This window comes from Gracilinanus agilis, chromosome 1 (assembly GCF_016433145.1).
Source record: "Gracilinanus agilis isolate LMUSP501 chromosome 1, AgileGrace, whole genome shotgun sequence".
Taxonomy (NCBI): domain Eukaryota; kingdom Metazoa; phylum Chordata; class Mammalia; order Didelphimorphia; family Didelphidae; genus Gracilinanus; species Gracilinanus agilis.
Window position 1 is genome coordinate 708,221,481 of NC_058130.1, and position 23,262 is coordinate 708,244,742.

Genomic DNA, 23,262 nt, shown 5'->3' on the forward strand with positions numbered 1-23,262 from the left:
CAGAAATACAAATTAAAGCAACTTCAAATTCTTTACTCATGTCCTCCAGATCAGCAAAGATGGAAAAAAAAAGAGGATAATGACAAATGTTGGAGAGAATGCTGGAGATGTTGGAGAGATAATGTACCATTGATGGAGCTATAAGTTGACCCAGCTAGTCTAAAAAGCTATATGGAACTTTGCCCTAATAGTCACTAAACTTTCATTTTACTTTAATAATAATCTACCCATTTCATATTTTAGTCACCTTTTCATCTGCACTAATGGCAAAACCTTTTCTTACCATTTGGAAAAAACACACACACACACACACACTCTCACACTCTCTCTCTCTCTCTGAATGAGTGATACTACTATCAGGCCTAAACCTCAGAGATAAAATTTTGAAAAAAGGATGTATATGTGCAAAAATATAATATATAATAAAAATAGTAGCTCTTTTTGTAGCTGCAAAAAACTAGAAATGAATCTAAAGGAATGCCTACCTATTGTGAAATGACTAAACAAATTATGGCACATGAATAGAATGGAATACTAAGAATACCTTAAGAAATAACAAAATGGAGTTTCAGAGAAAACTAGGAAGGACCTTATTAAGAACTGATGATGCAAGGTGAGATGAGCAAAACCATAACAATTTACACAACAAAAATATTATGAAGAAAAAACAATTTTTAAAGTCTTTACAACTCTGATCAATATAATGACAAACCACAATTCTAGAAGACCCTTAAATATAAGTATGCTACATACCTCCTGACAGAGATGTAATGAGCTTAAGGCAAAACGAAACATACATTTTTGGATGTGGCCAATGAAGGAATTTGTTCTGCTTAACTACATATATTTTGTTATGACTGTTTAATGGGAACAAAGGAAGCACAGGAGAGAAAATAATTGGAAAAAAAAGTGAAAATTAATTTTGTTTCTAAAAGTATAATATGACCATGTGATTCCCATATTCGATCAATACCAATGGCTTCCTATTGCCTCTAAGATAAAATATAAAGTCCTAGGTATTTAGAATTTAAAGACCATTACGACCTGGTCCCAACCTATCTTTCTAGTTTCAAAGAGCATTACTCCACTTCTTCTATATTATACATTCAAGCCAAATGTGCCTTCTCTCTGTTCTTCACATACAACACTCCATTTCTCATCTGTATCCCTTTACATTGTCTGAACTACATGCCATGGAAGATACTCCCTCCTTATCTCTGTTTTAGTACTTCTCTCTCTTCATTTAAGATGCAGCCTAAACTTCATATTCTACATGAAGCCTCAAATGTTTGTGCCCTCCTTCTCCCCATCTTCTATTTAACTACTTTGTATATATCTGTATTTATTCACTCTATATTTTATATGTATTTTTACAGGTACTTGTCAATGTAAACATCTTTCAAGATGGGACTGTAATTGTATCTCCAATGCCAAAGGACAGTGTCAGCAGATAGGAAGCACTTATAAAACCTGATGGATTCTAAAAAGGTACTAACATAATCTCCACCCCATTTGTATGTGGCCACTTCAAGTCTGCAAAGTGTTTTCCTCCTAACAATCCTGTGAGGTGGATAGTGCAAGGCTTATCTGCATTTCTGTCGGTGGGCAGATGGCAGAGCTACTGAGCTGGATGACAAAACCTGGAAAGAGGATGGATAGTCCAATTGGCCAGTACTGTTTTAACAGCAGTGGTTGGTAGCCTATGAAGATAATTACTATACAGAAATCTTCTAGCTGTTCCTATTCTCCAAAAAACATGAAAAGTATTTATGCAGCCTTAAGGTTAAAGGAAGAATTTAAAGCTTGGTGTGGCTTTTTACCCCCCCAAGCAACCTCTATGTATTTGTTAGAATGGAAATATTCCTTGGAATGAGACAAAAGAAACCTCTAAATATTACCTTGATTGGAGCTCCAAACCAGGAGATCCTAGTCTTGTTCTGTTTCTTTTTCCTTCCTTGTAGCATTTTTTTAGGTGAGGGCATTTCAGGAATATTATCATCAACTTCTTCATCTTCATCAGCCTCTTTCACAGCCAGATTTGGACACCTAGAAAGTCAATGATCCTCATCATAGGTTTTAAGAGGAGCTTCTGAAACTAGAAATAATTCATAACTGATATATAGCAAAAAAGAGACTCAAGTACACATTTTTTTAAAACTGTTGCCTTTGACCTAGTATTAATTCTAAGAGAAAAGAATGGCAAAGAAAGCTGTGTTTTTAACTTCCTCTGTAGGCAACTGGGTTAAGTGACTTGCCTAGGATCACACAGCTAGAAAGTGTCTAAGGCCAGATGTGAAGCGGGGTCCTCCTGACTCTAGGCCTGGTGCTCTATCCACTATGTTACCTAGATGTCCCACAAATACAAATTATATCACAGCTCTCTTGACATAAGTCAAGTCTATGTCCAAATACCTCATTAGGAACCCAGACTCTGAAAGTCCCTGCCTATAGAATGAACAAACTGATCAGCCTTCAAGAAGAGGCCCAGAGTTAGCCACACATAGGTTTTGCAAGGCCCAGCCTAGTTAGGTTGAGAGATCACCACACAGTTTAGCTACAAGATAAAGTATATTGCAGACCTGTCATCTCTTGAACACTGTCTCTTAAGGCAGAGAAGAAACACCTTCAAAGACTACCCTTTCAAGGCTGGAAGGGAAGAGATCTGGAAGTAGTCCCAAGTGCAGACTAGGGAGGAGCCTTCTCTAAAGTGCACCCTAACATGAGACCTTTCTCTGTAAATCTGTGCTCTCTAAGGCTAATAAGGAAAGCTGTCTTTTTACCTTCTCTGTAGACAAGCCTGCTTGCTGCGCCCGCTGCCACCAAATTTAACCATATCCTGACAGGCTTTACATTTTCCACACTCGGGCTGCTGGCAAACCTGGAAGGACCAAGAGTATCTGTATTCAATGGCCATAGCGAGAGCTGACAAATTCATATTAGATACTTAAATTCATAGACAAATATAAAAACTTGAAGGCCAGAAGAGGTCAGACAGCACAATGTTCTCCTAGGTGTTAAATAATAGGACTGTCTTTAGGGGAACACTTCTCCTTAGGACCCATATACAACTTCCATAAAGCTACCCCAAAGGACGGAATATGGAGATATAACGATGGCCTAGACCACTCTTTCCTGGAACACGAATGTTAAGAGTGCTGGAGAGAATTTAGACTAGTCTGTGCTACCTGAGTGAGGGCAAAGCCAGAAGGGTAGTCAGAGACCTCCCTAAACATAGCACGGTGAAAAGTGCGGTAGTTTTGAGGAGGATGGAAGGCTCACAAAACACTATCATTATTAAAGATTTAAAAGCTTACAGAATTAAGAAATAAAAATAATTCTTAAAACTATGTTTTTTTTCTGAGTCAGCAATTATCTTGAATACAAAAAGATTGCTAACCTAATCTAGTTAGATTAGCTTTTTAGGCAGTTGATATTTCTTGTCCAATGAAAACCATTTCATATCAAAAGAACAATATTCCAGGATGAATATCCTGTTTTCATCAAGAACCACACTTATATAAGAAGTCTATGCAATGCTCCAAAGAAAGTCAAGTCACAAAGATTCTCCTTGTGTTAACTCAAATTTGTAACCTTAGCGTGTGTACTACCTCACAGACACCACAGCGCCGACGCTTCATAGCATTCTCCTTGTCATCTTCTCTTTCATTCTTTTCAATTTGTTCTGAGAAGAAAGTATCAAAGATCAGGTAGACGAGCTTGGTGGTAGTGGCTTTGGTTGGTCCTTTATCCTTGTCTATTTTGGTAGGATGTCTGATGGCTTGCCGCCTTGCAGCTCGTCTAAAAGTCAGAAGTCGTATTGGTTAGTTAGCTCTGATCTAGAGGTAAAAATGAGATCAATGTGCCAATGAAAATCAAAGAACAAAACAAAATGTCTTATAGACGATGGAAAACAAATCTTTTTTTCTAGACAAATCCACTGCCTATGTGTTGCCATTTAGGCAGCTTCACTTCAGAAAAGTAGCCATTAGATCAGAAAGATCACCTCCAACTATACCCTGCCCAAGAAGAGTTACTAAGGAAGTACTGGGTGGTTCTCTCTAATAGGTCAAGACCAGGGAAATGAAGATACATGGACTTTCATCAGCATTTTACAAATTATGCTTCAAAATCAAAGATGTGTCTTGTGTGGTTATTAGAATGGAATGGGGGGAAAAGTTAAAATTATTAAGTCTTTACCTTTTCCCCAAGGTGACACCAGCTAATTTAATCAAGTCTCTCATGCAAGGTGTAATGATGACAGGCTGCTCATCACTGTCTCCAGCCTCATCATAGCTTTCTACTTGTTCCACCACAAACTGGGCATGTCGAAGAAGAGAATCTTCTGTGAATCGATTAAAGTTTAGTCCAGCAGGAGGAACAGTGGTCTTTTAAAAGGAAGGAGACAAAAATCAAAAGTTAATCTTCCCTTGTTGACAAGCAAATCTATCATTCAAAGTGTAAGGCTTTATACTGGAAACTATTCTTATAATCAGAAGCACAAAAACACTAGCCAAAGATCACGTTAAACTTTTTCCCATTTACTGACTTGGAATAATGAGAACAGATTCTTAAAGGGCTCCAAGCTCTATTTTACATATGTATCTAGCTTGACACCTTACACTGACCATGTTAAAAGATTAAACTTACTTACTTCAATCTTATTGAGCAAATCTTCATAGCTGACATCAGGATTGTTCTGTAAGAATTCAACAACTATTTTACTCATGTAAATCTTCTCCTGCATTAGTGCAAATATAGGGGCATATTCCTCACTAGGAGCCATCAGAATATAATCGGCAAAAGCTAGAAAATAAGATAAGATTATATATAGTGATGAAATGACAAAATGGACATAAATGAAAAACACTGAAGACAACAAATTCAGCTGAAATGAAATGAACAATTTGTGCAATAGCATCAATGGTAAATATATAAATTTGGGGATAAAACCTGGTTTCCAAAAGACCCTGGGATCTTCCAGCCTCCAAGTTGCTCCTAACTGCCTTCACATCACCAGAACATGATAGTAAGAATACAGGATTTGGAGTAAGAAGACCTGGTTTGAAATCTCACCAAACCTCTCTGTCTCAATTTCTTCAACTCTAAAATAAGCCTGGGTGATGGCTATGGTTTCTTCCATCTCTAAATCTATGATCCTCTTATCCTCTTGAGAGGGAGCAAGCTGTGGGTACAGAACTTCACATCCATTATTGGACGCAGTCCCTATGTTTATTTTGCTAACTGCTCTTTATTGCAAAGGAGGATAAATGGGGAAAAAGGAATACTATTTGAAGAAAATCGACATTAAAATGCAAAGAAAAATTTAATAAACTCAAAATTTGTACTAAAATGGAAGGAAAAAAATTTTAAATAAGCAAATTCGGATGAATCTTAGCTCTACTATAAAGTTTTTAAACAAATACTACAGAATCAGAGTATGGTTGGGACCAACTTCAAGTCAACAAATAAGCTAGTTTTTCATCAAAGGGAAATCCCAATTTGAACAAAATGAAAATTAGGCTTTTTCCTTCACCTTTGTCACATAATTTTCAAATGAGTTGGAGTTCAACTGTGGGAGGGAAAGGAACAAGCATCCATTAAGCACCTATTATGGGCCAAGGCTCTATGCCAGGGGTCGGCAACATATGGCTCTTTTGAGGGCCAGATATGGCTCTTTCTGCAGGAGCCATAAAGTCAATTTTTTTTTCTGGTGCTGTTACAGGAGCGCACTGTGAGCACTGTACGGCTCTCACGAAATTACATTTTAAAAAATGTGGTGTTTATGGCTCTCACGGCCAAAAAGGTTGCTGACCCCTGCTCTATGCTAATAAACATTTTACAAATATTTCATTTGAGCCTCACAACAAATATTGTGTAGGTACTATTATCATTATCTCCATTTTACAGTTGCAAAAACTGAGGCAGAGAGGAGTCTAAAGTCTTAGCTAGGGTTATACAGCTAGCAAATGTCTAAGAGAGGGTTTGTGCTCAGGTCTTCTTGACTCTAGCAGTTTGTCCACTGTGCACCCTAGATGCATGTTCTGGTGCCAACATTTTATAAGAGTAGAATATCCTGCTGAGTTTGGCATAGTATTTCATACCTCAGCAAAAATTCCATTTTGGTCATGTGAAGCCCTTTATCAAGGTGTGTCTAAGTCACCAGTAGGAGGATTTAGTATTTCTTTTATAGATACCCAATGTTAAGAACTTTGAGCTGTTAAGTTAGTAAAATGTAGCCAACTACTTCAAAATAACTCCCACTTTGAAGGTACCTGTGGTGAAGCCAATCAAAGCTTTCTCGCCACCATCAAAACCAGTGATCCACCATGCATTTATGGGGCCAAGTTTTTTGGCTCTGACACCACCTAAGGGGGAAAAAAAAAAAAGAATGTAAAATTAACCCATTTTTTTTTCCTTTTAATGAGGAACAAAAAATGTTTGAGATTTGACTAATGGAAGACAAAAGCAAAATGTCATGCTCTGAATGGTATTCACAACCATAATTAAAGTCTGCAATTCCTCACTGATGACCTGGGTCTCTCAAATCTCGACTAGGTAAACACATGTTCTACCAAGCTAAAATTATTTCTAGGGCACATCTAGTGATGGAGTGCCATCAAATATCCAGTCTAAGTTTGGTGGATTCATTACCAAAAGAAAGGATAATAGGTGAGAATTCAGAAGCCACTGCAATTTGCAGAGAGAGTCGAATACAGGGGTCGGCAATGTATGGCTCTTTCTGCAGGAGCCATAAAGTCAATTTTTTTTCAGTCGCTGTTATAGGAGCGGCACTGTGAGCACTGTACGGCTCTCACGAAATTACATTTTTTTTTTAAACCCTTGTACTTCGGTGTATTGTCTCATAGGTGGAAGAGTGGTAAGGGTGGGCAATGGGGGTCAAGTGACTTGCCCAGGGTCACACAGCTGGGAAGTGGCTGAGGCCGGGTTTGAACCTAGGACCTCCTGTCTCTAGGCCTGACTCTCACTCCACTGAGCTACCCAGCTGCCCACGAAATTACATTTTAAAAAATGTGGCCTTTATGGCTCCCGCGGCCAAAAAGGTTGCTGACCCCTGATCTAATATATCTAAAGGTTATGATAATTTTCAATGAAAAGAGTACTCATATCAGTGAATTAAATGGTTCCTTTGACTAACAAGTGATTAATTCACTTTTAATATCAACGATGTCACTTCTAAAACATCTGTGGCAGTTTCATAAAGCCAAATAGTTAGCAAAAATTAGTCACTCGTTGTTACTGTAAATATTTTGATAAGCTAGCAAAACTTTCAAATTCTAAGAATTTTCCACTACAGCTGAAATATCTAAATGGAAGATCTATTGCCCAAATGAGTGTACAACACTCTAAAAAGAAAAGGGAACAATATTAGTTCACTATAATGAAAAGAAAGTTCTTTAATAAAAATATTTAAAAATGATAGAAGACAAAAAAATTTTATTAAATAAAAAGTACAAAGCAAAAAGCAATACAATCAGAATAAAAAGGAAAATAAGACTGATTTTTATCAGATACTTCAGGTAAAAACGTTTTAAGTATCCAAAAATTGATAGAATTCTATTTTTAAAAATCCATTTCCAAACAGATAATAATCCAAAGATATGAACATGTAGATCTCAAAAACAAGTTACCAAAAAGTACCAAGAAGAGTTGGTCAGACTAATAAATATTAAAACTGGGAATGAGTTACTACTACCTTATGCATTTTAAATTGGCAAAAAAAATTAAGATGAACAAAATTCAAAGTTGATGGGGTTGGGGAAAGATAAGCATGCTCTAACATTGCTGATGGAACTATGAATTAGTGCAATTTTTAAAAAGCAATATGACAACATGCAATAAGCCAATAAATGTTCAAATTCTTGAACCCACTGACCCCTAAGAGTTGGGCTTATTTAAAAAAACTCTTATTTAAAAATAAATATTGTTATTTTAAAAAGTCATTTAAAAAATCTTGTCAGCACAGCCAAAAATAACCTAAGGAAAACTCAATTTATACAAATTGAGGAATTACTATAGAAATGGTATATGATAGAAGAATATAATGGAAAATTATTCTGCCATAAAAAAAAGACAATTGAGATAAAGACATAAAATTATGCTGAATCAATGTGCTTTCTATTAGTATAGAAGTTGACTACAGTAACCAAATCCAAATACACACAAATCTGAAGAGGACTCGGAAAGCAAGCATATTATTATTAACAATCAAAAGTTAACGTGCACTTTAAACATTTCTGCATGATTTGGAGTTAAGTATGATCTTTATTTAAATGTTGGCTAATGGTTATTCAAATTAAAGCAAAAGCAAGGATATACAATATTCTGTATGTCCCAAACATGGTACCCTGAAATATGTATTCTTACCATCCAGACATGGGTTGTCATCGTAGATTGGTTTTACTGTCCCACTGAAGTAGAGTTCTATATTCTTCTCAATTAGGCCTGTATCAAATGGGCACAGATGGCCCTTCTTATCATAAACACTAGTGAGGGAGGGAAAAAAGGACTTTTTTGTAACTATCCTACTACAAATTTAAACCAGATATTGCAGTACTATGAAAGCCGACTCCTTTGATTTAAAGGGATTATATATGAGTCCTCAGTAACCCACTTGATTAATAATCAAATCTCTTATAACTATCATAACATGCACATGTGTCCCCCAACCAAAAATAAGAAAGCACAGAAGCAAATGTATACGAAAAGTCCTCTAGAATTATAAAGTATGGAGAAGGATAAAAGAGAAGAGGCAGAGCCCTGTTTCGTTAACGTCTTTGCTCATGCTGGTCCTCCTTCCTCTTGGGGAGTTATATAATCTCCTGGTCATTTTGGCCTCCTCTAAGGCACTGCTCATATAGCATTTCTATGAAGCCTCCCTGAAATTCCCGCCTTCAAATGAGAGAATTGCCTCTTCCTTTCAACTTCTATTGAATTTTGTATTTCTGGTAACATTACATTCATCTTACAAAAAAATTCCATGCTATGGCAGAAAGTCAAAGATTCAACCTCAGCTTTATTATTTATATACTTTCCGTGTGATCACCATGGGGAAGCTCCTAATTCCCAAGTCTCAATTTCTTCACCTGGGACTGAGGTACATATCTCACAAGGCTGTTGTGAGAATCCAATGAGAAGGTATAAAAAAGCACCCAGTAGTACCAGGCTATCAATGGCAAATGCAAAGCATCATTAATATAGGTATAAATTATCTCCCCCACTGGATTATAAAGTCCCTGAGAGCAGACACTGTATTTTTGTTTTCTTATTCACTGTACTTCTAGCTTCATAGTCTGCTTAATAATAACCAAATATTTGTGAAATGAAGAATTAGTATTGCCAAAGGGAAGGCAACCTCCAGTCTGTGCTGATGGATTTGGTTCAATTACATCCTAAGTTAGGCTTCCTAGGCAAAAACCAAAGAGGATTTCCACTTTCATTCATAACTATAGTTACCAGAGACATTATCCTAAACTCCATAGTACGGGAGTATAATTTTCATGGAAATCTATTGGGGATAAGCTCTCTTCTAATTTTCTCCTATCTTCCTTCCCGTTTTAAAATCTCTAACCTTTAATAAGGCATAACTCATAACATGGAACTATATTTTAGTTTTCTCTTTTTACTTACTGAATAGTTTCAATAAGCAGAGATTATAAAAACATGAGTAAATAAAACTATTTTATATAGTTCTCTAAGCAAAAAAATAAAACAAAATTTGGGGCCTCAGATGGATTTTTTTTCTCCTGTGGTTACTTAGAGAGGAAAAAAAAGTTTCTCATCCCAGAGTCAAATGTTTTCCCTTAACAGAATCTGTCATAGTGATTAACACAAGAATCAAGTCCCCAACTCTATCTTTCTAAGGCCCATGTTACCTGAAGGATGTTACTCTATGCTGTGGGAGATCATCATAACTTTCAAAGCCATCCTCATTGGCATCAAAAATGGATAATCTTTCATCTGTTAACATCTCTGGTTCATCCAACTAAGGAGATATTTAAGAATTATACAAAAAAAAAAGAGAATACTGTAAGAATACAAAGAATGTTCAATTTTACTGCATCATAGAATAAGTCAATTTCAATTTATTAAAAAAAACAGATGGGGGTAATATGCTATTTTGTTGTGTTATTTTAGTTTACCATATATTTTCCCAACTACTTAAAAGTGTATAGTTTTTTCTTTGTTTTTTAAAATCTTAAATATTGTAGTAATGTAAAAAATCTAACTATTAAAAGCTATCCACAGCCTAACCCCCACTTAACTTTCTCTCCTTGAAATCTGTTAGCTATTCCATCATCCCTGAACTCAATCCTACTTTTGTGCATGTGCAGAAATTTTCCCCATGCCTAAAATGTTCTTCATCTTTGTCTTATATCATCTCTTATATCGAGACTCAGTTCAGCATAAAGGTTTCTGATCCTAACTCCATTCTAGATGATTAGTGCTCCTCAATCTTCCTCGCACTTTAAATTTTTATTTACTTGCTTAAGGGTTCCCTCCCAGCCCTCATCACCAAGCAGTACATAAGTTCTTTCAGTGCAAGGGCTCTTTTTTGCCAGGGCAAAGACTTTTTGTTGTAATAGCCCTAATATCTAGCACGGTGCTTTACACACAAGTGCTTAATTAATAATTTTTGGATTGAAAAGGAAAAAAAATACTTACTGCGCCATCAGGATCTCCTTGAAAAAATTTTAGATCAGGGTCATCCAGGTACTGCCTACAATCCATACACTTAGGAGGAGTAGACTACAGGGAATAACATATTAAGCAGAATTTAGAAATAGTTACCAGTTTCCAATTTCAAGCATTCAAGATTAGAAATCTGACATGATTACTGTTTTGAGACAATACAGATATCCTGATACAGGCAAGAAAACTGTTCCCTAAAAGCTGGTTTTAGCTCTATTAAGATTTAAATGTACCAATTAAAAAGGTATTCCAAGCAATTTGGTAGTAAATTATGTTACTTTTTTTTTTTTTAAATTTTTTTTGAACCCTTAACTTCTGTGTATTGGTTATTAGGTAGAAGAGTGGTATGGGTGGGCAATGGGGGTCAAGTGACTTGCCCAGGGTCACACAGCTGGGAAATGTCTGAGGTCCGATTTGAACCTAGGACCTCCCATCTCTAGGCCTGACTCTCAATCCACTGAGCTACCCAGCTGGCCCCCAGAATAATTCTTTTTGAAATTAAACTTATCCCCCCCCCAAAAACTAACCCCTAACACTGACCACTTAACTGTAGTTTCAAAAAGTGAGCTGTATTTAGACATCAAAGCCAACTCTTGGGAAAAGTGTTTGAAGTTTGGTCCAATGGGCTTCTATATTATTTGCTGAGAAAGAAACCAGATATTATGTCCTATTATTATTCTAAGACTTTCCCTACCACAGAATTTGAACAGTGATAAGATTTAAAGCTAAAGAAATCCTTATAGATTATCTCATCCAACCCCTCAGTTACCATAAAAGGAAAAAGGACCCCCTCACCAAAAAAAAAGGTTAAAAGGCATATCCAAAGTTACCCAGTAGTATGTAGCATACCTACTGAACAAATCAAAGTTTAGACTTTTAGTTTTAATATTCTGGGTTATATGCACATAAGTAACACACTTAACATGTCCCAATTCACAGACAACTTACCTTTACGGGTAGTACAGCTTTGCCCTGAACTACTTCTTTTATTTCAGATCTGTGTAAAAAAGCATAGCAAGGTAAGTGATGAAAATTCAGCACTAAAGCTTGACCTCTGCTATATAGCTCCCCAGTTAGAATTTGACTCCTCCTAATCCCATCTTTCCTAGAGCTCTGTGTAATCCTAGGCAAGTCCCTACTTCTGCTCTTCACAAAGAACAATCTAGTTTCATTTTTTGTAAAATCTAAAATTCAGAGACTGAAAAAAGTATATATCATTAGTAGAAGCCTAGTTAACTTGTCCAAATTTAAAAAGTCCTAATCTGATGCCTAATTGTGGACTCAAAAATCTGTTTTAAAACAACAAAGATAAATCCTGACAAAGGTGGTGGAGCTATAAACTGTTCCAGCCATTCTTGAAAGCAGTCTGGAACTGTGCCCAAAAAGCTATTAAACTATGCATACCCTTTGACTCAGCAATACCACTACTAGGTCTATACCCCCAAAAAAAGAGTTAAAAAAGAGGAAATGGGTATCTATGTACAAAAATACATATAGCTGCTCTTTTCATGACAATAAAACTGAGGGGATGCTTATCAATTGGGAAATGGCTAAGCAAGTTGTAGTACATGAATGTGAATGGAATACTACGTTCTGTAAGAAACGATGAAGGGGGCAGTTTCAGAAAAATATGGGAATACCTGTATGAATTGATATAAAGTAGAGCAGAATCAGAACTACTTATAAAATAACAATAATGCTGTAAAGATAAATGACTTTGAGAGATTTAGGAACTCTGATCAACCCCAACTCCAAAGAACTCATAATAAAGCATGCTATCAACTTCCAGATAGAGAACTGATGGACTCAGCATACAAACTGAAGCAGATTTTCTTTCTTCTTCTTTTTTTAATACATGGATAATATGGGAATTTGCTTTGCTTAACTAAATATAACTTTTTTTTTATTCTTCTTGCCTTCTTGATGGTTGGAGGAGCAGAAGGGAAGGAGAAAATTAGGAACTGAAAATTAAATTCAATTTCAAAAAATGTCTATGATCCTAGTGGAAATGTGCATTGGCCATGGGTGGGGGGGAGTGCGGGGGGCGAAGGGGAAAGGAGGAGCATGAATCATGTAACCATGTTAAAAATTAATATTAATAAATGTTTAAAAAAAGTCTATGATCTATGATATTTAAGAACAATGTCTTACTAAAGAGTTTTCTAACTAGACCCACCTCTACTCTATATCTGAGAACTAAAAATGATTGGTAATTCGTGATCAATTTTTTGGGTACAGCCATTTATGCAAAAAAGAAAAATGGTCATCTGTTCAAATAGGGGTGCCAATACTTATGAAATCGGAGATTTTCCCCAAAGTATCACAGTGCAACAATCTTGTTTTACTGACAAAGAAAAAAACCTCAAAGAAGTTAAGTGGCTTGTTCATGTTCCCACAGGAAGGCACAGCAGAAGCATCTGAGGCTTTCAGTCCCAAGTCTTCACTCTCTCTGCTGCACTGTGTTACAACTAAGGAATATACCCTAGTTCCAAAATCAGGACACAATTTAATTTCATAAAACTATGGGAATTATTCTCAAGAATATAAAAGGTAAGAATCCAACCCAATTAAGGATGAAGTTTACTTTCTAATTTCTTTAGTACTGTCTCTATTGATTTGGCATCTGATTAGCCCTGACTTTTTATTAGAAATCCCTTGGTTATCCCTTTCCTTGATCCCCAAAGTAAATAATTTCAGGAAATTTGAAATCAATAAAACCAAAAAGTATATTCATTCTTCTTACCCTTCTTTGACTTCAAATTTCATTTTCTTTTCTCCTTGTTCCTGAAAAGAAATAGTTAAAAATGAAAAGGTAAAAAATGTCATTAAGAGGCTGTGCTAAGGGCAGCTAGGTAGCTCAGTGGATAGAATCAGGCTTGGAAACAGGAGAACCTCCTCCAATCATCAAGAAAGCAAATCTAGTCATAAATACCTCCTAGCTGTGTGACCCTGGGCAAGTCACTTAACCCCATTGCCTAGCCCATACTGCTCATCTGCATTGGAACCAAAGCTTAGTATTAATTCTAAGGAAGGTATGGGTTTAAAAAAACACTACTAAAAGGCACCAGAACTTATGAGAAAGAACGCTATCCACATCCAGAGAAAGAACTGTGGGAGTAAAAATGCAGAAGAAAAACATGATCAAACACATGGTTTGATGAGGATATGATTGTGGTTCTAGACTCTAAATGATCACTCTATTGCAAATATTAATCATATGGAAATAGGTCTTGAACAATGATACGTGTAAAACCCAGTGGAATTGCTACCAATTGCTTTCTATATATCCACATCTGCATATTCCATAAGCATCTCAAACTAAACATTCTCCCAAAAGTCATCTCTCTTAACTTCTGTGTCAAAAGTACCATTAACCTCTCATTTACCTAAATCTGCAACTTTGAAGTCATCTTAAATCCTGCACACCCCCTCAACATATATATCCAAATAGTTTTCAGGCCTTGTCAATTCTAACTCTACAATATGTCTCAATTCAAATCACAACTCTTATTACCTTATATTGTTGCTATGACATCCTGTTATCCCTATCTCCGATTTCAATTCTCTCTAATCTATCATCCGCAGAGTTGTCAAATTCATATTCTTTAAGTATTGAAGTGAGTATGTCACTTTCTTGCTCAAAATGTTTCAATAGTTCCCTACTAGATCTAGGATTACAGAGATATTTTGTTTGGCATTTAAAGCCTTTCCCAAATGATCAAAATATCTTTCCTGGGGAATTACACCTTACTTTATCTATTTTATACTCCAAAGAAAACTGATTAAATTGTTGTTTCCTAGATTTTGATTCTGTGCCTTTGCATAGGCTAACCTTCATTCCTGGAATGCTCTCTCTCTTCACCTCTACATTTTGGGGTTCCTATTTATAACTCTACCTCTTACAAAATGATTTTCCTGATCTTTCCTAGGTAATACTGCTTTCCACCTCCTATTCCCTTAAATTTACATTGTGTGTACATGTGATATACATATATATTATAAATACCAATATGTGAATGTAATATATCTATAATCCATATTGTGCAGGTTGTAGATATATTATTATATAACTATATGTGTTGTATCCACATATCTATATCCACACGGTTTCCACTACCCTTTGTCCCTAGGCCACCATTAGCTCAAAGACAAGAATTATTACATTCATGGATCTGTGAGCCCAGTGCCTAGTAGATGCTAAGTGAATACTTGTTGAATTGAACTAACAGAACTAATAAGCAGCAAAACTAAAAGTTTTGATTTGATAATGGTGTTTCTTGACCTTCTCCATCAATAAACATTATACATACTTCAACATGAAGTATTTATCTTGGTTTCAAACCCTATCTAAGGAAGAGAACAACTTGAGAAGCTTCCAATTTGGCAGGATAGGTAATTCCAAAGAATACTGCCTATTGCATGTATTTCTACCTTACTATACTATAGTAAGGACTAAACAACCAGCCAGCGAGACATTATTACAAAGAAATCAAGTGTCAGGTTAGAAGTGATGATCTAAAATTTCAAGTAACTATTACTTCCAATAGTCTACAAATACAAGAATAACTTCCAATCAACAAAAATAAAATTCTCCTTTTCTAGCAATCCTGAAATTCAATTATGATGTCCTCAACATCAATAACTACATATATAATTTCTCTACCAAAAGGGCCCTGCATACAAAACAAAAAGACAAAATTGGTAAACTTTAAATGTCTTCAAGTTACCTTTTCTTCAAGATCATCTTCCTTCTCTACATTCATTTCTTGCTTTATTTCTCCAGTTGCTCCTTCTGACTTCCGTTTACTGGATCTAACATTCAAAATGCAATAAGTCCTGATTTGAAAAGGAGGCAAACTCTTCCTATTTGTAATATTCTGATACTGCTCCCACAACTCAGAGAGCAAAAGCTATAGGTTTTACCTTATTTACAAAAAAGTCTACATTATTTCATGCCAATTAAAATCCCAATTTGTTATTATAAATTGTCTCTATTTTCATCTCCCCAAAATAATTTTGTAAAGACTTTTTAAATAGCAGTAAAAATCCACTCACATGAGATGCCCCCAAAACATTAACAAACTCAAGAGAAACATTTAAATATGATCTTTAGCAGTAGGTTTTTAACATGTTATATAGATAATTAACCAGGATAAAATACCCTACAAAGGGAGAACTGGGCACTTCATAAGTTAACAAAATAAGTGAAATCCTCCAAAACCCTTCCAATATTCTAGCCAAAATAATATTTAAATCACTATTAGTAAAGAAAAGTTGTCTAATTAAGGCACAGGCCATACTGACCCTTTTGAAAACAGAGATACAATAGTAGGTTGCTTGCCAGAGCTTCTTGTAACTCTTGAGCTGGCTGAAGATTCTGTTTCAAAAGAAAAAGAAACTCAAATTAAACTGTCACTAAATAAATGAAAATAGCATTTGGTCATACAATTTAAAAAAAAAACTAAAAAAACGGAAGTTTAGCGCTTTACCAACATGATCAAACTATTAGAGGAAAAAAGAATGGCATAAACATTCTATGAGACATATTATTCTTCACCCATTTAGTTAATATGATTCCTATAGAACAGTGATGGGCAAACTTTTTTAAAGAGGGGGCCAAAGGAAAGGAAATGCTCATCTGTCAATATGTTTCTTAGGCAACTCTTTGGAGGTTTCATTGTATTGTATCCTACTCATTGTATTCGTCAGATTAGGAATAATGTCACCCAGCCAGATAGAACATTTCAGGCCCCGCCCCCAATCTGGCTCACAGTCCATAGTTTGCCCATCACTGCCATAGAAGTATTTACCACAATGCCATTTCTAATGCATCAAAATCAAGGCAACTCATTGGTCCATTCTAGCTTCTAAACAGGGATGAAATTTTATGACATTTTCTAATCCTTAGAAATAAGCTCAATAAAAATTTAAATGAAGAATTGTAGGCTGACAGTGTCAAAGAAAGTATTTGGGGGTTTAGTGATTAAGAGAATAAGCAATAGTTCAGTCACATAGATTTAAAGAGTTTGGACCTTTTTCTTATATGCTATGTCAGTGGTAGCGAACCTATGGTGTGAGTGCCAAAGATGGCACACAGAGTGCTCTCTGTGGGCACATGGCCAATACCCACCCCCATCCCCAGTTCAATACTAGAAAGGCAGAGGGACTCCAATGGAGCTGATCCCCTCCCCCTCTCCACTATGCCTGACAACATTTTTTCACATTCCTCACCCCTCTGCCCAGTAGCCCAATGGAAGCACACAGGGGTGAGGTGGATGGCTCACAGGTGGCAAAGCTGGAGGGTAGCAGAATGCTTGGGCCACTCTCCTCTCCCTCTCTACACTCATTGAGGACGTTCCTCAATTCACCGGCTCTGTCCAGGAGCCCAATGGGTGAGCTTTCTCTCTCCCCTATGGGGTAAAGGCGGGGTGGGGTGTCACTCAGTTGGGGGGCAGGGGCACAGCACTCAGTGGGGGGGCAGGGGGAGGGCCACTGCACTTGGTCTGAGGGGCAAGGTCCAATATTACATCTCTAAAAGGTTTGTCATCACTGTTCTACATGGTCTAATGGTCTCATACTCATTCACAAGTAAATATTTATTTACTATTTCTGTTCAAAAAGACTTGAGCATTCTATCCTAATACGTTTTGTGCTTCACAGGAGTGAAAAAGATCTAAAGACAGTATGGACTCATTCTCACATTTGGATGGAAGCTAAAATCCTCCTTCTTCAAGGCCAAAAGAACATATGGAAATTGTTGTAAGTAAAATATATGTGCCAAAGTTTAAATGCTATTACTTTTAGTCTCGCCATCTGATTTACTTCTTCTAGGTTTTCTGCTTTTTGACAGAGATGTTGATGATCCAGTTGCTTCCTCCATCTCTACCGCACTATCTTCTTCAATACTTTTCTCAAAATCCTCGTCACTAGTATAAGTACCGTTTTCTAAACAACCATTCACTTTTTGATTGAGAGTATGGTCACCGTTCTCCAAGGATAATTCTTTATTTAACAGGAATTTTACTTTCGCCAAGTATCCCTCCTAGAGCAGGGTAGAGACAATTTAAACAATAATTAGTATGTGAAAGCCTACCATAAAGTCCAAGTACTTTCTATCTTCTCTGTCACCCTAATAAAAAAAGGTATCAAGCAAAAGGCTTATGAAAAAGGCTCATTTCACCTCCAGTTTCCTTCACACAAGTATGCAAATACATGAGAGAAGGAAATAGCCATGTTAAAAGTGAGACATTAAGAAAAATACTTACTTCAGAAAGTTCTTCTTTGTGCAATTTGATCTCCAAGTCAAATAACTGATGCTGTACTTCTGCTTGCAGAAATTCATGCAGGAGACTTAATTTCTTCTTAATACACTCCTAGAGAAAATAGTGATGATTTAGAGAACGTTCTAAGCATTTGAATGCAAAGATGTAACTAAATGACATTTCGAGCCCACAGCAATCCAGATAGACAGGTGCTCAACAACAAAAGAATGATATAGGTCCACAAAACAGAAACATTCTAAGACATAGTAACAGTCTCTTGCTGTGATTACTACCACACCTATTATGAACTACCTTAGGGCATAACTTCTCATATTAATATATAACCTACAAAAATAAAATTACAGGGGGCAAAAGTATAAAGTATATGGGAGATAATCTTTCTACGAATGGAGTTAGTGAGTCAAGTTAATAGGCTCAAGGAAGTCAAGTTATCTATTAAAATGTAGTTTCTGAAATTGTTTTAATTTTTAATTCAACTATTCCAAATTAGTTAGTTGAACACATACATACATTCTGGTAAGGTATTTGGAAATCTACTCCCTTTAAAATATGTCTGTTTTGGGGAGTAGTTTTCCATCATGATGACACTAACAAAAATGTGCAGATCAGACTTCTCTAGATAGAAATTCCTTCCAATAATGCAAAATGGCAACACTAACTTTTAGTATGAGAGCTGTTTGGGGCAATTTGTGTTGCCCAACAATTATACTACTAGCATGTATCAGGAGTACAACTTGAATCCACATTTTTCGGACACCAAAGTCAGCTCTCTAAGACACTAAACCAAGGGTCAGCAACGTATGGCTCTTTCTGCAGGAGTCATAAAGTCAATTTTTTTTCAGGCGCTGTTACAGGAGCGCACACTGTGAGCACCGTACGGCTCTCACGAAATTACATTTTTAAAAATGTGGCGTTTATGGCTCTCACGGACAAAAAGGTTGCCAACCCCTGCACTAAACTATGTTGTCTCTCTTCTTTTTATTAAAAACAAACCAAAATGATACTGCCTATTAAAAACCAAATATCTATCTTGTAAATAGTCTAATGTAAATAGTCCAATATACATATAAATGTCTACATGTAAATAGTCCAATATAAGAAACAAAAAATCATCTCACCTTTTCGGTAAGAATATCCTCATCTTTTTCTAAATCTTTAAGTCTGAAAGAAGAAAATATAACTGTTATAGTATAATCTCTCTTATAGCCAAAACACAGATAAACTTCCTAAAGTTCAATGAAAATAATGGAAACATACATTTCTAGCAACATATCTAGACCAAGAATGGTTGAATAAAAATGGAGAATGTCAAATTCTTAAGTTCCAAAAAAAGAGAAGAAAAAAAAAGAATATAATCAAAACAGAAGTAAAAAAGCACTCCATAAAAATACCAACTCACCTAGTTAGGCCATTTGAATTTTTTAAAAAATCAAATTGTACCCAGGGTATACTTTATTAATTGGTGCAAATGAATACTAGAAGAATACTACCCCCCTTTGACCTTTTAAGTATTTCCCAAGGCATTGTCTTGGATCTTCTCTTCTCTACACATTCTCTCTGTGACTTCATTAGCTCCCAAGAGTTTAATTATCATATATCCGTTGAAATAATTTTATAATCAACTTCAGACTAAGGAGTCTTTCCCTTGAATTCCATTCCTACTTCACCAAATCCTTGTTTTTAGACACTTTGAACTGTATGTATATTCCCTAAATATATCTTAAATTCAGTTATGTCTAAAATAGAACCACATGAACTGATGCAGAGTGAAGTAATCAGAACTAGAGAAAAAATTTCAACAATTACAGTAACACTGCAAAACAAAACAGCTATGAAAGAGCCATGATCAATGATCAATCAATGAATGATCAGTCAGGACTCCAAAAGACTAATGATAAATCATGTTTCCCACGTCTTAGAAGTAATGGACAGTGGCAGCTAAATGGTACAATGGACACAGTGCTAGGCCTGGAATTGGGGGGGGGGGGGGGATGATGACAACTTGGATCCAAATCTGATCTCACACACTTTCTAGCTGTGTGACCCTGGCCAAGTCACTTAACCCCATTTGCCTAGTCCTTGTTCTTCTGTTTCTAAGACAGGGCTATAAAAATAAATAGTAGTAGCAATGGACTAGAAGTAGCGAAGGCAACATACTTTTCAGCCACTGTCAATGTCATTTGATTTTTCATAACTATGCTTAGTTGTCACAATAGAAGGATTTGGGGGGGGCTGGGAAGATAGTAATAATAATAATAATAATACAAAAAAGGGGAAGTAAACAATGAAAAGTGTTAACAAATTGCTAGGGGGAAAAAAAAACAGGAGAGCAGAAGACAGTTCAGATCAGACAAATAGAGCAATGCTGAAAACTATCACATTAAATCTGAAATATAGGAAAAACTCCACCATACTATACTTTAAATTAGAAGCTCATGGGTTTCACATGTAGTTGTCTTTTTCTGTTCTTTTTTTAGCTAGGGAAATGTTTGTATTTGTTGATGTTCACCAAGTGTGTAATAATAAAAAAGAAAATTAAAGGCAGGAATTCTAAATTTTCGATTTCCAAACTCCCCTCCCCCTTCCTCCCTATCTTATATTTAAACTTCTATTTATTTATTCTATATATATCTACATATGCTGTCTTCTCCAACAGAATACAAAGTTCCTCGAGAGTAGACTTTCTTTTGTTTTTAATCCTTGTATTCCTACCACCTAAGATATGAATGGTTACCTATCTTCCAAATAGGTGTTTAATGAATACTTATTGATTAATTGAATACCCATCTAAGGAAGAATAGTTGGCTAAGTGGGAAGAGATACTAACCTTGAAAATTCAATGAATTACCAAAGAGACAACATTTTATCTGTTGACCTTTATGAACCATTTAGGATATGCAGTGCTTTCAAAAGCACTGGTAGTTTTCTAGTACTTGGGTTCCATGAGAAAAAAAAAGAGGGATAGGGATGGGGAAAAAATAAACTAATAGAGAAAAGAAGATTCTCCCCCCCACTCCAATCTCTTACAAAAAGCCACCTTATAGCAAAGAATTGGAAACTGTGGAGATGTCCCTCAATTGGTGAATGGCTGAACAAATTGTGGTATATAATAGTGATGGAATACTATTGTGCTATAAGGAATGATGAGCAGGATGATTTCAGGGAGAACTGGAAGGACCTTACATGAACTGATGCAAAGTAAAATAAGCAGAATCAGGAGAACATTATACACAGTAACTGAAAAACTGCGGGATGATCAAGTGTGATACTTTGCTACTGATAGCAATGAAATGATCCAGGACTATTCTGAGGGACTTATGAAAAAGAATGCTATCCACCTCCAGAGAAAGAATGTTGGAATAGAAATGCAAATGAAAACGTATGATTTATCACATGTTTTATTTGGGTATATGATTTGGAATTTTGGTTTTATAAGATTATTCACTAACAAAAATGATTAATATGGAAATAGGTTTTGAGTGATAATACATGTATAACCCAATGGAATTGCTTTTCAACTCTAGGAGTGGGGAGGAAAGAGGGGAGGGAGATAACATGAATCATGTAACTTTGGAAAACTTAAGTATAAATTTGTTACCAGAATAAAATAAAGATATATGTTTTTTAAAAGTCATCTAAAATCACTAGGAAGCACTTTTATTACCATCTGATAGTCTCATTTTTTGAGGGGAGAGGACTATATAGATAATAACATACAGATAGATAATAGTACATAGATAATTCACAGGTAAAGTATAGCTGAAATTAGGTGATTTCAAAACTAAGAACAAAAGAAAAAACTTAACCCATTTCACTAGCTCTATATCACTACAAGATCACTATTAGGTCCCTTTCCCATCTCTTTCTCACCTGTTTTGGCTAACTGTGGTAGGAGGTTTTTACTTAAAGGGTCAGGAACTATAGGAGGGTAGAGAGGCAGACAGTTTTCTATCTTAATTATGAAGCTCTCAAAAATGTATCTATACTACCCTAACGAATAATAGAAAAGATCAATATGGCAAGTGAGAGTGCCTTAGAACAAACGAAGAAGATGCAGACATGCTACTGAAAAAAGTCACTCGACAGCCAAATGGCACCTCTAACCCAACCTAGGCTTACTCTAGATAAGGTACACATCACAGCATCATCCTCTGCAATCTAAGCCTACCATCAGGTCATAAGTTGTTACATGCCCCTGAAATCATCAAGGAGCATGAGGAAGGGGAGGGGAGAGTGGGCTATCTACATTCAAAGGAAAGCAACTAGACCTCAATGGAAATATCAATAGCAACAATGTCATCCTATGCAGCCAGGAGAGAAGTGCCAGGCTCTAGCTCAGAATGGTCTTTATACTGAAGAAAAGTAAATCTCATAAGGACCTAAAGATCAAAAGATAGTCTCACTGAGTAGGTCATTCTTTAATAGGGGGACTTGAAATATGTCCTGAATACTAGATTGAACACAAAGTGGTATTATTGGAACAACCGATAAGTTACTTGTTGGTAACTTGCTTATAACAAAGCAATATCCAATCTGGAGCATTTCATCTTAAGCAAAAACATAAAACACAAGAGTGGATACCACACAAATCTCTTCTCTCAGCCATTAACTTTACGGAATTGTTTAAGGAAAAGGAGGACATTAGGACTGGCTCAGTTGGAAAATTTCAATGCTTAAGCTTCTGGAGACATCTAGTAAATTACTCAAGGCAGATCAATAGAAGCCTTGGATCTGTACATTTGCATATTAGTAGAAATAATAGTAGATTTGGAATTCAAAGACCTGGGCTTGAAATGAGTTCTACTAGTTGCCAACAGTGTGATTTCTGGCATCACACACATACCTTTTGACCCCCTTATATGAAAAAGAGCACTTAGACTGGGTGATCTCTAATTTTTTTTTTTTTTTTTTTATCCTGGGACTCCATTCTAGGAACATAGGGCCACAACCAGTAGGCAGCAATGGGTTGCTCAGGGTCACCCAGCTTGGAAGTGTCTGAGCCCGGATTTGAACCTAGGACCTTTCGTCTCTAGGCCTGGCTCTCAATCCATTGAGCTAGCCTAGCTGCCCCTCCTTTAGGTTGCAGTTTCTTTAGCAGGTGTAGTTTTTATAGGGTGGGGTTGCTAGCCCCATGCCCAACCCTCCTCCTTTTTCATCTGGGCTAGGGACAGTCCTTAGCCCAGGAGTGGTAAGGGTGGGCGATAGGGGTCAAGTGACTTGCCCAAGGTCACACAGCTAGAAGTGTCCGAGGCTGGACTTGAACCTAGGA

At 36.2% G+C, this 23,262-nt stretch overlaps 1 protein-coding gene across 1 annotated transcript in view; it reads right to left on the reverse strand.

The window, feature by feature from the left end:
* Positions 1–23,262, reverse strand: part of LOC123256269 (DNA (cytosine-5)-methyltransferase 1-like) — a 55,886-nt gene that overhangs the window by 21,583 nt on the left and 11,041 nt on the right. The window contains exons 2-17 of the mRNA XM_044684925.1: positions 19,112–19,154; positions 17,976–18,083; positions 17,509–17,752; positions 16,015–16,087; positions 15,438–15,522; positions 13,454–13,494; positions 11,659–11,707; positions 10,684–10,767; positions 9,894–10,003; positions 8,386–8,504; positions 6,273–6,365; positions 4,652–4,803; positions 4,198–4,385; positions 3,609–3,798; positions 2,781–2,878; positions 1,899–2,046 (exon numbers count right to left, since the gene is read on the reverse strand). Coding sequence (XP_044540860.1) covers positions 1,899–2,046; positions 2,781–2,878; positions 3,609–3,798; positions 4,198–4,385; positions 4,652–4,803; positions 6,273–6,365; positions 8,386–8,504; positions 9,894–10,003; positions 10,684–10,767; positions 11,659–11,707; positions 13,454–13,494; positions 15,438–15,522; positions 16,015–16,087; positions 17,509–17,752; positions 17,976–18,083; positions 19,112–19,154 — 1,825 coding nt within the window. The remainder of the gene's footprint in view (positions 1–1,898; positions 2,047–2,780; positions 2,879–3,608; positions 3,799–4,197; positions 4,386–4,651; positions 4,804–6,272; positions 6,366–8,385; positions 8,505–9,893; positions 10,004–10,683; positions 10,768–11,658; positions 11,708–13,453; positions 13,495–15,437; positions 15,523–16,014; positions 16,088–17,508; positions 17,753–17,975; positions 18,084–19,111; positions 19,155–23,262) is intronic.